Source organism: Capricornis sumatraensis, chromosome 12, assembly GCF_032405125.1.
Source record: "Capricornis sumatraensis isolate serow.1 chromosome 12, serow.2, whole genome shotgun sequence".
Classification (NCBI taxonomy): Eukaryota; Metazoa; Chordata; class Mammalia; order Artiodactyla; family Bovidae; genus Capricornis; species Capricornis sumatraensis.
The window spans coordinates 46,237,975-46,252,797 of NC_091080.1; the positions used below are offsets into that span (position 1 = coordinate 46,237,975).

A 14,823-nucleotide genomic window follows, 5' to 3' on the forward strand; every position below is an offset into this window, starting at 1 on the left:
CCAGATAATCGTGATGGTGTGATCCACTCACCTAGAGCCAGATATCCTGGAATGTGATGTCAAGGGGGCCTTAGAAAGCATCACTATGAACAAAGCTAGTGGAGATGATGGAATTCCAGTTGAGCTATTTCAAATCCTGAAAGATGATGCTGTGAAAGTGCTGCACTCAATATGCCAGCAAATTTGGAAAACTCAGCAGTGGCCACAGGGCTGGAAAAGGTCAGTTTGCATTCCAATCCCAAAGAAAGGCAATGCCAAAGAATGCCCAAACTACCGCACAACTGCACTCATCTCACACACTAGTAAAGTAATGCTCAAAATTCTTCAAGCCAGGCTTCAGCAATATGTGAACTGTGAACTTCCAGACGTTCAAGCTGGTTTTAGAAAAGGCAGACGAACCAGAGATCAAATTGCCAACATCCGCTGGATCATAGACAAAGCAAGAGAGTTCCAGAAAAACATCTATTTCTGCTTTATTGACTATGCCAAAGCCTTTGACTGTATGGATCACAATAAACTGTGGAAAATTCTGAAAGAGATGGGAATACCAGACCACCTGACCTGCCTCTTGAGAAACCTATATGCAGGTCAGGAAGCAACAGTTAGAACTGGACATGGAACAACAGACTGGTTCCCAACGGGAAAAGGAGTACGTCAAGGCTGTATATTGTCACCTTGCTTATTTAACTTCTATGCAGAGTACATCATGAGAAATGCTGGTCTGGAAGAAGCACAAGCTGGAATCAAGACTGCCGGGAGAAATATCAATAACCTCAGATATGCAGATGACACCACCCTTATGGCAGAAAGTGAAGAGGAACTAAAAAACCTCTTGATGAAAGTGAAGGAGGAGAGCAAAAAAGTTGGCCTAAAGCTCAACATTTAGAAAACAAAGATCATGGCATATGGTCCCATCACTTCATGGGAAATAGATGTGGAAACAGTGGCTGACTTCATTTTGGGGGCTCCAAAATCACTGCAGATGGTGACTGCAGCCATGAAATTAAAAGACATTTATTTCTTGGAAGGAAAGTTATGACCAACCTAGACAGCATATTGAAAAGCAGAGATTGCTTTGCCAACAAAGGTCTATCTAGTCAAGGCTATGGTTTTTCCGGTGGTCATGTATGGATGTGAGAGTTGGACTGTGAAGAAAGCTGAGTGCTGAAGCACTGATGCTTTTGAACTGTGGTGCTGGAGAAGACTCTTGAGAGTCCCTTGGACTGCAAGGAGATCCAACCAGTCTATCCTAAAGGAGATCAGTACTGGGCATTCACTGGAAGGACTGATGCTGAAGCTGAAACTCCAATACTCTGGCCACCTCATGTGAAGAGTTGACTCACTGGAAAAGACTCTGATGCTGGGAGGGATTGAGGGCAGGAGGAGAAGAGGATGACAGAGGATGAGATGGCTGGATGGCATCACTGACTCAATGGACATGAGTTTGAGTGAACTCTGTGAGTTGGTGATGGACAGGGAGGCCTGGTGTGCTGTGATTCATGGGGTCACAAAGAGTTGGACACGACTGAGTGACTGAACTGAACTGAAAAGGCCCTTAATTTACTATTTATATTAGAAAAGCCAGACAACAACTCTATAGACTAAGGGTACAACTCCTATATCATATTCTTCTTCTACAGAACTACTGCATCAGAATAACATCTTACAGAAAGTGAATTAACACATTCTAGGTTATAACTAAATAATTAAATCATTTCTAGGTTATGTGGCCTTGAGCAACTGATCTCTAAGCTTCAATTTCTTCATTATAAAACAGTCGAATAATCTCATGATATTTTGGGTTTGCTAAATGAAAAAGTGGATATCATAAAAAGGGCCTTTGAAAGTGCCATATAAGTCAAACCTAAGGAAACATAGTTGTATATATCCTGCACTAGTACTGTTCAGATCAACACAGCCAGTGTTGGTCACAGCTCTAGAAAAGATCAAAATCTCTGATAACAGTAGCTTTCGAATCCTCCATCCAAATCCCTTGGGGTCATACATGTTTCACAATTCTTCAAACTGAGAAAAGCTATACAGAATATATACTTCTCATTTCCTAATACCCCCAGAAATTCTGAGGCAGCAATCATGACTATCCTGAAGTAGAATATATGATGAATACTCACTATAAGGGAGATCAATATTAGATCTTCATGTAAACTCAGGTTTTGCCATTAAACTTGTTGAGTTACAAAACTGAGGGCTAGAGCTTAGCCCGTGTTATCAGTCCCAAACTGTTCCAAAGATAAACAGCTTTTTTCAAAATAAGCTGAGAACCTACAGTTAAATTCACCTGAGTCAAATAAAACAAAACCTATTTTCTATTTATCTCCCATTTCCCTTTGCTTTCCTGAAAATTAAACCTTAGCATCCATCCCTCCAAGATGAGGGACAGAGACCAGCACAAAGGCAAAGAGAAATAAGTTAACTCCTGGCTTTAGGGTTTTCAAGAAGACATGTTGAGGATGAGTTGATCTTCAGTGGAAATTTGCCTCATGTGCTGATTTTAGGCTCTTGGGCCTGTAGAAGATATTCCATTGTCCCTAGTTCTCAATAAATGTTACCTCTCACAGCTCATATTGACAACACACTGAATTTATAAGATCTGAAAAATGTTATATATCATACTGTTAGTCTTATTTAAGATTATGATCACCTGACACCCAATAAAAATGAAGAAAGCTTACTAATGATGGAACATGTCATGAACTTATCTTGAGTCTTTTCTTCAAATTTTTCTTTAGCATTTTTTGACCACTGCATTGTCCCTTTATATGGTTCAATATAGGCCAGCTTACATTTAATTGCCTATGTCAAACAAAATTGCATCATTAAGAAAGTAACATTAACTTATAGTTATTTTAGAATTCAAGTGTTAAATGCGTACAAAACCAAACTTTGCATTTGAATTTAATACATATTTAGAAAACAAACAAATGTCCAAAGATCTCTCTAACAATACTTATAAATACAAACAGCTGGAATCAACAGAGTATGGAATTATGAGGTACAAACTAATATATAGAAAATAAGCTACAAGGATATATTGTACAACAAAGGAAATATAGCCAATATTTTATGATAACTATAAATGGAATATAACTTTAAAAAATTGTGGTGGGATGATTTGGGAGAATGGCATTGAAACATGTATACTATCATGTAAGAAACGAATCGCCAGTCTATGTCCGATGCAGGATACAGCATGCTTGGGGCTGGTGCACAGGGATGACCCAGAGAGATGTTATGGGGAGGGAGGTGGGAGGGGGGTTCATGTTTGGGAACGCATGTACACCCGTGGTGGATTCATGTCAATGTATGGCAAAATCAATACAGTATTGTAAAGTAAAATAAAGTAAAAATTAAAAAAAAAAATTGTGACTCACTGTTTTGTACACTTGTAACTTGTATAATACTGTACACCAACTATATGTCAATTAAAAAACTAAAATTCCCAGTAGCTTATTAAAAAATACTAAAACCAAAGACGAAACAAAAAACCCCAGAATACTTTGTTGAATGAATCATTTTATACTCAGATCCTGGAAAAATAAGCATCCACTGAAAGAACTGCAGATATTAATACTATGATACATTGTTAAATGAAAATGCAGGTTATAGGACTATATATAGTCTAATCTCATAATTGTTAAAAACACAGAAGATGCATCTTAGAAGTATATATATGAAAAATACTGAATAATTCTGAGTGATCCCTCCATTTTATCATCTATGCTGCTGCTGCTGCTTAGTCGCTTCAGTCGTGTCCGACTCTGTGCGACCCCATAGACAGCAGCCCACCAGGCTCCCCCGTCCCTGGGATTCTCCAGGCAAGAACACTGGAGTGGGTTGCCATTTCCTTCTCCAATGCATGAAAGTGAAAAGTGAAAGGGAAGTCGCTCAGTCGTGTCTGACCCTCAGTGACCCCAAGGACTACAGCCTTCCAGGCTCCTCTGTCCATGGGATTTTCCAGGCGAGAGTATTATATTTTCAAGTTTTTCCTGTATTATTTTATCCATTTTAAATGAAAAATTCTGCTTAACAATAATTCAAATACTAGGAGTATATAAATTAGGAAATAAGCCTCCTTAACCATACTTATCTCTGGGGAGTAGGATTCCAAGAGAAGGGTAAGTTTTTTTACTTATTCTTCCAGACATCTTTCTCTTGCACACGTTACATATACTTAAACATAAATGGGATCACAGTAAAACCACTTCTGTAATGACTTTTTTCACATAATACATCATATTCTTACTACACTGTACAGTTATTTCAAAATAATACATTAAAAGCTGCAGACCAGTAAGTACTTATAAAAACACACATATTATACACATAATTATAATTAATGCTTATTTGCTAAGATACATATTATTTCTTTAATAGTAATTACAGAAACTTTGATAGCCATGAGTCAGAAATTATTTACAGAAAAACTGTAGTTAAAATAACATTTCTATAGTAAGAATGACTTCAAAAATACTTTCATGTTTGTACTGACATTCTAAACCTATGATTCACAGTAAGTAGATTACCTTCTCTGCAGGATTCAGAAATTCATCCTTTATCTTACGCATGTCTTTAAGTGTTATTTTTGCTGTATTGCCAAAGTCCACATATTTAACTTCAACTTCACGATGTCCAGGCAAACCTTCAAAAATTATGAAACTGGAAATCCCAAACTTGGAAAAAACATTATCTAGCAAAGTTTAGACTGATCTACAATCAACTACATTAGAATATCTTTATGTTTAACATACAAACAATATTTAATATAAAAAATATTTCTAATATTTTCTCACAAAACCAACCATAATGTATAGTTGGTTCAGACTTGGTGAATGAGAAACTAACAATTTAAAGATATCAAAAGATAACCAAAATCAGGATAACAAAATCATCCAATGCTATGTGTTACAGCCTAAAAGTTAAGAATTAGATCTGAGTTAAGACACTTAAATGACATGTAACTGTGAGGAAATCTAATTAATATCTCTAAGATACTACCCTGAGCAAATTACTTTTTTTCTCTCAGCCTCATTAGTTCATCTGTAGAGTGGGTGCACCAATATAGTCAGATCTTAAGACTGTTTTTGATGATTCACCTACTTAAAATACACTTTGCAAAGCACCAAACACAAACTAAGCACTTAATGTTTGTTAGTCAACATAGGCAATTAAACAAGGCAAGCAACTTAATGATCAAGGCACAGACCAATTCATATAATAATATCTAACAGTGAAATTTTAAAAAATTATCTGTAGATATTGTGAAAAATGAGCAGAAACAGACCTCTATGTCAAACTAGTTTTCATATTTTGAGATACCAGAGAAATCTCTGGAACATTCAAATAGACTGAAGCATGAATAAAGCTCTATCTTTTTATAAACACTCATTTTGACTGTTTAGCCCCTCTAAGCACATGTGTTTACAGTGCTACAAAACTTTTTACTTTCAAATTTATAAACTTCTACAGAATACAATTTCAAAATGGAAAAAGTTCAGGTATTCTCTGCTCCTAGGGAGAAGTGAAAGCAAATGGAATAACACCAGCACTACCTAAGATGGCACTCAAGCAGAGCCTGAAAAGATGTATGTACCTTAAGTGTAAGGTAAAGAGGTGAGGAAAATGCTCCATGAGAGTAAACCTAAAAAGTAAACGGGATTCAGAAAACTAGCAGCTGAATCTAGGAAAACAAGTGACATAACTCCCCAGAATAACAACAGTGCAGTAAGCCTAGATGACAAGCAGTCTACATGGAGCAGGTGATGGAACGATGTTTTCACTGTCACAAAAGAAAAAATCAAACCAACATTATATGAAAAGTCTTATCACATAGAAAATTATTTTAAACTATTAGGAAAATGTAGCCATAACTTTTTTTAAAAAGTGAAAAACTGATGGAATTATCAACTCAGAATTAAAGTTATACTTTATGGAACAGCACTGAAAATACTTGCACAGAATATGAATTTAACTAAAAATTGTGATATAACTGTGGAGGAGAGAGTGGGGACAAAACAGCTAAAAGAGATCTAAAACTCATCTAATACATTTACTACCTAAGACTGAAGTATATCTACAAAGTATTATACATTATTTAGAAGAAATAACAGATAAATGACAAAGAAAGCCAAAAGAATTAAAAGTATTTGTCTTTTCAGTGGAGAGTGGAGTATGTTGTAGGTCACGTAGAACTATTTCTTAAATAAGGCAAATGTTAGAAAACAAAATAATGGTTAAAGTCCTCGTCAAAGCAAATGAAATCTAAGGAGCCAGAGGTTCATCTATCAACATTATCACTAGCTTTCTAAAACTAGATGACAGAGCAAAACTCTAAGATCAGACAATATCACTTTAACGATTTAATTTGTACTGACTCAAATGATATCAATTTTTAAATGAAACATCTCCCTGAGGAAATAGTGTGCAATTTCCTACCAATAACTTTTGCTCGGTACCAAACTCCATCTTCAAATTTAGCGACACAGGCTTGATCTTGAACTGGACAGAGGATTTCCAGATTTTCTGCATCTTCACTTTTATAGAATTCCTCAATTCCCTTTAATAGAAATAAAAAATCCAGGCTCTCTATCTAAGAAAGAGAGATTAAAGCAGGATTACAGCATTATAGTTTCACAGAAACTTAAAATTTAAATGTTCCATATATTATAGGCACTGCTCATAAAATGATCAAATATTAGAATTGATTAAGACATAAGTAGTCACGTAATTTATGTTTGAAATATTCTGCTACTGCTGCTAAGTCACTTCAGTCATGTCCGACTCTGTGCGACCCTGTAGACGGCAGCCCACCAGGCTCCCCTGTCCCTGGGATTCTCCAGGCAAGAATACTGGAGTGGGTTGCCATTTCCTTCTCCAATGCATGAGAGTGAAAAGTCAAAGTGAAGTCGCTCAGTCGTGTCTGATTCTTAGCGACTCCGTGGACTGCAGCCCACCAGGCTCCTCCATCCATGGGATTCTACAGGCAAGAGTACTGGAGTGGGTTGCCATTGCCTTCTCCAATATTCTGCTACAGAAGTAGTATATAAAAATTAACATATATAGACATAACAAAAATTTATAAAAGTCACAGTCTTCCAGATATCTTAAGTTATCCTTCCAGATTTTTTTCTTTTTTTTGGCTGTGCCATGCAGCATGTCAGACCTTACTTCCCTAACGAGGGACTCAATCTGAGCCCACAGCAGTAAAAGCACCAAGTCCTAACTACTAGACCATCAGAGAACTCTTGCTTCTAGATCTTTTTCTAAACACATTTTCCATGTTATTTTTTAACCAAAAATCAGACCATACCATACCATACAATTTGATAACCTGTATTTTTCTATCAATTCTCACATTTTCTGTTTCAGCAAGTGCTCCTATTAGTACTTTTAAATCATACTATATTTCCCTAACTGACCAACTGTGGTGCTGGAAAAGACACTTGAGAGTCCCTTGGACTGCAAGGAGATCAAACCAATCAATTTTAAAGGAAATCATTTGAATATTCATTGGAAGGATTGATGCTGATGCTGAAGCTCCAATACTTTGGACACCTGATGCAAACGGCTGACTCATCAGAAAAGACCCTGATGCTGGAAAAGATTGAAGGCAGGAGGAGAAGAGGACAACAGAGAAGGAGATGGTTGGATGGTTGGTATCACCGACTTGATGGACATGAGTCAGAGCAAGCTTCAAGAGTTGGTGATAGACAGAGAAGCCTAGCATGCTGCAGTCCATGGGGTCGTAAAGAGTTGGACACAACTGAGCGATTGAACTGAACTGACCAAACCCAGTAGCCAATCTAAGACTACTTGTTATGTTTGGTCATCTAAATAAGTGTTATAAATTAGTGTAGTTTTCTTTTAAAAATGATCCTGTCTTGTTAAAGATAGTCTGCTATTTTTCTGTAGAATGCCTCATCTTCTGGATTTATGTGGTTATCCTATTATTTACCTTCTTCCTCCACTAAGTTAGGGTATATGCCCTGAATTTCCTCAAAACAGAAAGTTATATCTACAAGTTTGATGGATTCAAGCCAAATCTTTTGGCTAGAATACATCATAGTTGCAACACATCAGAAGACAGCATTACTCACTGTTAATAAGCTAAGATTCATCTATGGAATGGGGTGGCAACTCTCATCCCTTCTCTGGACAGTTACGTGTTTCCCTTGTGATCACCAAGTAATTCATGTATGCTACTTTGGCAATGTATGAATGTCCAATTTCCCATCAGCCATCCATCTAATGGTTTTAAACTGAACTGATAAATCTTTAAATCAGTAATTTCAGTAGAGTTTGTAAAAAGACTGTGTAATGCAGTAGAGGTTTACTTTATTAAACAGGTTTATCTAGTTATTTTAAAACACAGTTCCTGAAGTTCCTATACTACTTAAAACATAGTAAAACAAAACCAAGGACAACTGTTTATTTCTCCAAATACCAATTCTTAAAGTTAAAAAATATTTTAAAAACCATCTCAAATGGTCAAAAAATGAGGTTTTTCGCTTTTGTGAGTATAATAATGGAAGTGGAAATTTTCTGAAATTTTTGTTATTTCATTAAAAAGTTTTAAAACTATTTAAAGCCTTCTAAACCTTTATTTCTAAGTAGGCAGTATTCATATTCTTCCACTAACAGGCTATTCAAATGGAATCACTGAAATATTCAACAGACAAGTGACAGTAACAAAATCCCAGACTCTGAAGCTCCAAGCTCTCATTTCCCCATAGAAACACTGGCAAAACGAGAAACCATCTGAACCAACTTTGTTAGGGCTCCAACTCTGAAAGAACTTTGTTAGGGCTCTGGAAAACAGTTAAGGCTTATAGCATTGAAGCAAACACCCAATTAAGCTTTTAACATTCAAGGAAGTCAACATAAACATTTGCCAAACACGAGCTAAAAAAACAGACACTTCTGTGATCACACACAAGCAATAGTATTTGCAAGAACAGTTTGAAAAAGTCTCAAAAGAGAAAAACTACCACAGTTTTCAACAGTTTAAAACAAATCCAGTTATGTATTGGTGCACGTGTGTGGGGGCTATCTTATTTTCAGAGGTTTACTGTATTATAATAGTTGATGCCTAATTTTCAACAAGAAATCAGAAGACATACAAAGAAATAGGAAAACATGGCTCATTCCAAGTAACAAAGTTCAGGTCAGTTCAGTCACTCAGTCGTGTCCGACTCTCTGCGACCCCATGAACTGCAGCATACCAGACCTCCTTGTCCATCACTAACTCCTGGAATTTACCCAAACTCATGTCCATTGACTCGGTGATGCCATCTAGCCATCTCATCCTTCTGCCGTCCCCTTCTCCTCCTTCCTTCAATCTTTCCCAACATCAGGGTCTTTTCAAATGAGTCAGCTCTTCACATCAGGTGGCCAAAATATTGGAGTTTCACCTTCACCACATCAGTCCTTCCAATGAATATTCAGGATTGATTTCGTTTAGGATTGACTGGTTGGACCTTCTTGCAGTCCAAGGGACTCTCAAGAGTCTTCTCCAACACCACAGTTCAAAAGCATCAATTCTTCTGTGCTCAGCCCTCTTTATAGTCCAACTCTCACATCCATACATGACCACTGGAAAAACCATAGCCTTACTAGATGGACCTTTGTTGGCAATGTCTCTGCTTTTTAATATGCTGTCTAGGTTGGTCATAACTTTTCTTCCAAGGGGTAAGCATCTTTTAATTTCATGGTTGCAGTCACCATCTGCAGTGATTTTGGAGCCCACAAAAATAAAGTCTGCCACTGTTTCCACATCTATTTCCCATGAAGTGATGGGACCAGATGCCAAGATCTTGGTTTTCTGAATGTTGAGCTATAAGCCAACTTTTCACTCTCCTCTTTCACTTTCATCCAGAGGCTCTTTAGTTCTTCTTTGCTTTCTGCCATAAGGGTGGTGTCATCTGCATATCTGAGGTTATTGGTATTTCTACTGGCAATCTTGATTCCAGCTTGTGCTTCATCCAGCCCAGCATTTCTCATGATGTACTCTGCATATAAGTTAAATAAGCAGGGTGACAACATACAGCCTTGACGTACTCCTTTTCCTACTTGGAACCAGTCTGTTGTTCCATGTCCAGTTCTAACTGTTGCTTCCTGACCTGCATACAGATTTCTCAAGAGAGAATACCAGACCTAGTATTCCCATCTCTTGAAGTATTTTCCAGGTTGTTGTGATCCACACAGTCAAAGGCTTTGGCATAGTCAATAAAGCAGAAATAGATGTTTTTCTGGAACTCTCTTGCTTTGTCTATGATCCAACGGATGCTGGCTCCTCTGGTTCCTCAGCCTTTTCTAAAAACAGTGAACATCTGGAATTTCACAGTTCATGTATTGTTGAAGCCTGGCTTGGAGAATTTTGAGCATTACTTTACTAGTGTGTGAAATGAATGCAATTGTGCAGTAGTTTGAGCATTCTTTGGCATTGCCTTTCTTTGACCTACTTTAATGACCTCATTTTAACTTGATTATCTCTATAAATACTCTGTCTCCAAATAAGGTCATTTTTGAGTTTCTGGGGGTTATAGCTCCAATGTATCTTTTAGGGGGAGACGTAAATCATCCTGTAATACTTAACTGGTTGGATTTGTAGATTTGTGTCATGTCATCAAATTTGGGAAGTTGTTGGTCGTTATTTCTTCAGATAATCTTTCTGTTCCAACAAGATGGTTGGATGGCAACACCAACTCAATGGACATGAATTTGAGTAAACTCCGGGAGTTGGTGATGGACAGGGAGGCCTGGTATGCTTCAGTCCATGGGGTCACAAAGAGTCAGACATGACTGAGCAACTGAACTGAAAGTAGGTCTTAATCCAGTATGACTAGTTTCCTTATTCAGTGCAGTCACTCAGTTGTGTCTGATTCTTTGTGACCCCATGGACTGCAGCACGCTAGGCTTCCCTGTCCATCACCAACTCCCAGAGCTTGCTTAGACTCATGTCCATTAAGTCGGTAATGCCATCTAACGATCTCATCCTCTGTTGTCCCCTTCTCCTCTTGCCTTCAATCTTTCCCAGCATCAGTCTTTTTCCAATGAGTCAGTTCTTTGTATCAGGTGGCCAAAGTACTGGAGTTTCAGCTTTACCATCAGTCTTTCCAATGACTATTCAGGACTGATTTCCTTTAGGATTGGCTGGTTTGATCTCCTTGCTGTCCAAGGTGCTCTCAAGAGTCTTCTCCAACACAGTTCAAAAGCATCAATTCTTTGGTGCTCAGCTTTCTGTTTATGGTCCACCTCTCACATTCATACATGACTACTGGAAAAACCATAGTTTTGACTAGACGGACCTTTATCAGCAAAGTAATGTCTCTGCTTTTTAATATGCTGTCTAGGTTGTCATAGCTTTTCTTCCTATGAGCAAGCATCTTTCAATATCATGGCTGGAAAAAAGGAGTAAAATTGGGCAAAGACACACACACACACACACACACACACACACACACACACAGTAGAATGCTCGTAAAGGTGATGGTAGAAAATGGAGTGAAGTAGAAGCCACTGAACACCAATATTTTCCAGCTAACCACCAGCAATTAGGGAAATAGATTCATTCTCACTTATGACCTTCAGAAAGAACCAACACTACCAACAACTTGACCTCAATACCTCCAGACTTCAGAACTGTGAGACAATAAACTTACATTGTTTAAGCAACTTAATTGGTGGAACTTTCTTATGATACTCTAAGGAATGAATATAGATTTTGAAATGGGAAAGCAGGGTACTGTTGTAATAAATACCTAACATTACAGGAGAAGCTTTGAAACTGGGTTATGAGCAGAAAGAAGAGGAAGAATTATGAGGTACCTGAATGAAAAAAATCCAGATTACCCTGGAAAGATTATTGGTAGGAATATGGATGCTAAAGGTGCTTCTGGTGAGATTTCATAGAGAAATGAGGAATAGGATATTGGAAACTGGAGGAAAGGAAATCCTTGTTACACACAGGTAGAGAACTTGGATATTTAGCTGAAGATATTGCTAAGTAAAGTGTCAAAGTGTCAGCCTGGTTTCTCCTTGCTGCTTATAATAAAATGTGAGAAGACAAAGATAAATTGAAGAATAAATTGTTAAACATGAAGGAACCAGAATCTGAAGATTCAGAAATTTCTTAGCCTATTTGTATTTCAAAAAATGAGAAAGCAAGCTCTGGAGAGAACATCAAGGGCATGGCTGGACAGTGTCTGCTGAAGGGAATATGGATGCTATGATTTATGAAGCCAATCAATCATCTCAGCAGAAACACTGCCAGCCGGAACTGAAGGGGACAGAGGTGAGAGGAAACGAAGCAGAGAGGGGTGGTGGGCTCGTGAGATTCTACAGGCATGAACAAAGCTGACAGAGTGATCTGGTCATGAACATATGTTTCAAGAAAACAGGAGTGATTTTGAAGGTGATTCAGAGGCTCGAGTGTGTGCCACTGCTATTGCAGGCCCAGAGCACACAGAGCTGAAAGGCAGGGCTGTCTCCTCCTCTGTTCCAGGGATGGGGCCTCCTTGTGTTTCAGAGTCAGGACAACTCCTCAATTCTAATGGATGAGGCTGCTGCAGGATTGAGGGGGAAAGGCCACACCCCAGGGGGACTGGAGGACAGATCATCTAGCCGCCGAGGATTATTCTAAAGCCATAAGACTAATGGAATTCTTCCTGCTAGGGTTTGGACTTACTGTCTATTCTCACAGATTTAGAGATAGAGAGGAGTTCTGGTCTAGCTTCAGTTAAAGAATTCTTACTTATACCTGATTGAGCTAATCAGAATTTAGCGATTTTATATGATATTCTGGACTTAGACTTGATGCAAGATAATTAAGATTTTTTTGGAACACTGGGATGGGGTGACTGCATGTGAGGAGGAAATTTTTGATAGAGCAGAGAGTAGATTGCTTATGAGTTGGTTTGTGTCCTCCCCTCAAATTATACTACAGTTCTAACCACCTCCTCCAGGACCTCAATGTGTCCTTATTTGGAGATAAAGTTTTACAGATAGGATCAAGTTAAAATAAAAGTTTTAGGCTGGAGTTAATTCAATATGACTGGTGTCTGTATTAAAAAGCTGAGACAGACAAGTTACACAGAGAGATTGCCATGTGAAGGAAGCAGAGACTGTGACGATGCAGCAGAAGCCAAGGAGTGCTGAAGATTGCCAGCAAATCACCAATCTAGTCCAGAGACATGGGACAAATCTCTGCCCCTGCCACAACCTCAGAAGGAAGGAACCAACTCTGACGACACCCTGACCTTAAACCTGTAAACTCCAGAACTGGGAGTCAATACATTTCTGCTTTTAAAACTATCTACTTTGTGGCATTTTTTGTGGGGGGCACCAGGCAGCTTGTGGGATCTTAGTTCTCCAACTAGGGACTGAAACCAGCCCTTGCTAGTGAAAGAAGAGTCCTAATCAATCACTGAACCACCAGGGAATTCCCTGTTGGACTTTGTTATAGCAGGCTTAGCATGTTAGTATACTCAAAAAACCCAAGTTAGGATAAATTCAAAGAGAGACACACTAGATGCATGATGAACAAACCGTCAATAGCCATAAAAAGAGAACTGTTAAAGCAGCAAGAGAAAAGTGACTTGTCAGATATAAGGGATCATCAATAAGATGATCAGCAGATTTTTCATCAGCAACCTTGGAGGTCAGAATGTAATCAGAAGATACACTTAAAAGAGCTAAAGAAAGAACTGTCAACTGAGAATTATAGATCCAGCAAGACTGTCCTTCAAAAATGAGGGAGTAATAAGCCATTCACAGATAAACAAGAGGTAAGGAAGTTCACTAGACCTGCCTTATAAAAAAGGCTAAAGGGAGTCTTTCAGAAGGAAATGAAAGGATGCTAGAGCGTAACGTAAATTCACATTAAGATATACATATCTGTGATTAATAAACACACAAATATGAAAGCCAGTATTATTAACTTTGGTTTCTAACTCTACTTTCATTTTCTACAAGATTTAAAAGACAAATGCACACAAATAATTATAAGTCTACATTATTGAGTATTTGATATACAAAGATTAATTTTTGAGATTGATATTATTTAAAAGGGAAATGGAGCTATACAAAAGTAGGGTTTTGTGCAGTTAAAATTGATATTAATTCAGACTAGATTTCTGTAGGATGTTTCACATAACTTTAATTACACATAATTTTTACACATAATTACACATAACTTAAGGATGTTATGTGTAATCCTCATGGTAACAATAAACACAGATATACAAAAGGAACCAAATGACACTACAGTTTTGTCACACCCATGTTCACTGCAGCATCATTCACAATAGTCAAGAGGTAGAACCAAGCCAAATGTTCATCAATGGACGAGTGAATTAATAAAATGTAGTATACACATTAAAAAATGTAGCATACACATACAATGGAATATTTAATTACCCTTAAAGTAAGTCCTATTGCATGCTACAACATGGATGAACCTGGAGGGCATTATGGTAAGTGAAACAAACCAGTGACAAAAGGACAAATACAGGTATCCCTGGTATCTGAAAGTAGTGTTCCTATGAAATGTTTTGTAAGCCAAATGTAGTAAAGCAAAGAGGCTGACTTTTCTTTGGTAAGAACAATGTAGGTTTTTCAGAAAAATGAAATTTGTGTAAACTGAACTTCTAAAAAGCAGGGTACTGTTTGATTCCACTTATATGAGTATATCTAAATAGTCAAATTCATAGAAGAAAGTAGAACTGTGGTTGTTAGCGTTTGGGGGTAGAATGAAACAGGCAATTAGTGTTCAGGGAGTACCAAGTTTCAGTTTTTCAAGATGAACAA

At 37.7% G+C, this 14,823-nt stretch overlaps 1 protein-coding gene across 1 annotated transcript in view; it reads right to left on the reverse strand.

Annotated features, from left to right (window-relative positions):
• The window catches only part of RNF17 (ring finger protein 17), a 114,968-nt gene that overhangs the window by 47,877 nt on the left and 52,268 nt on the right, over positions 1-14,823 (reverse strand). Inside the window, exons 17-19 of the mRNA XM_068984543.1 lie at positions 6,454-6,607; positions 4,545-4,660; positions 2,694-2,814 (exon numbers count right to left, since the gene is read on the reverse strand). Coding sequence (XP_068840644.1) covers positions 2,694-2,814; positions 4,545-4,660; positions 6,454-6,607 — 391 coding nt within the window. The remainder of the gene's footprint in view (positions 1-2,693; positions 2,815-4,544; positions 4,661-6,453; positions 6,608-14,823) is intronic.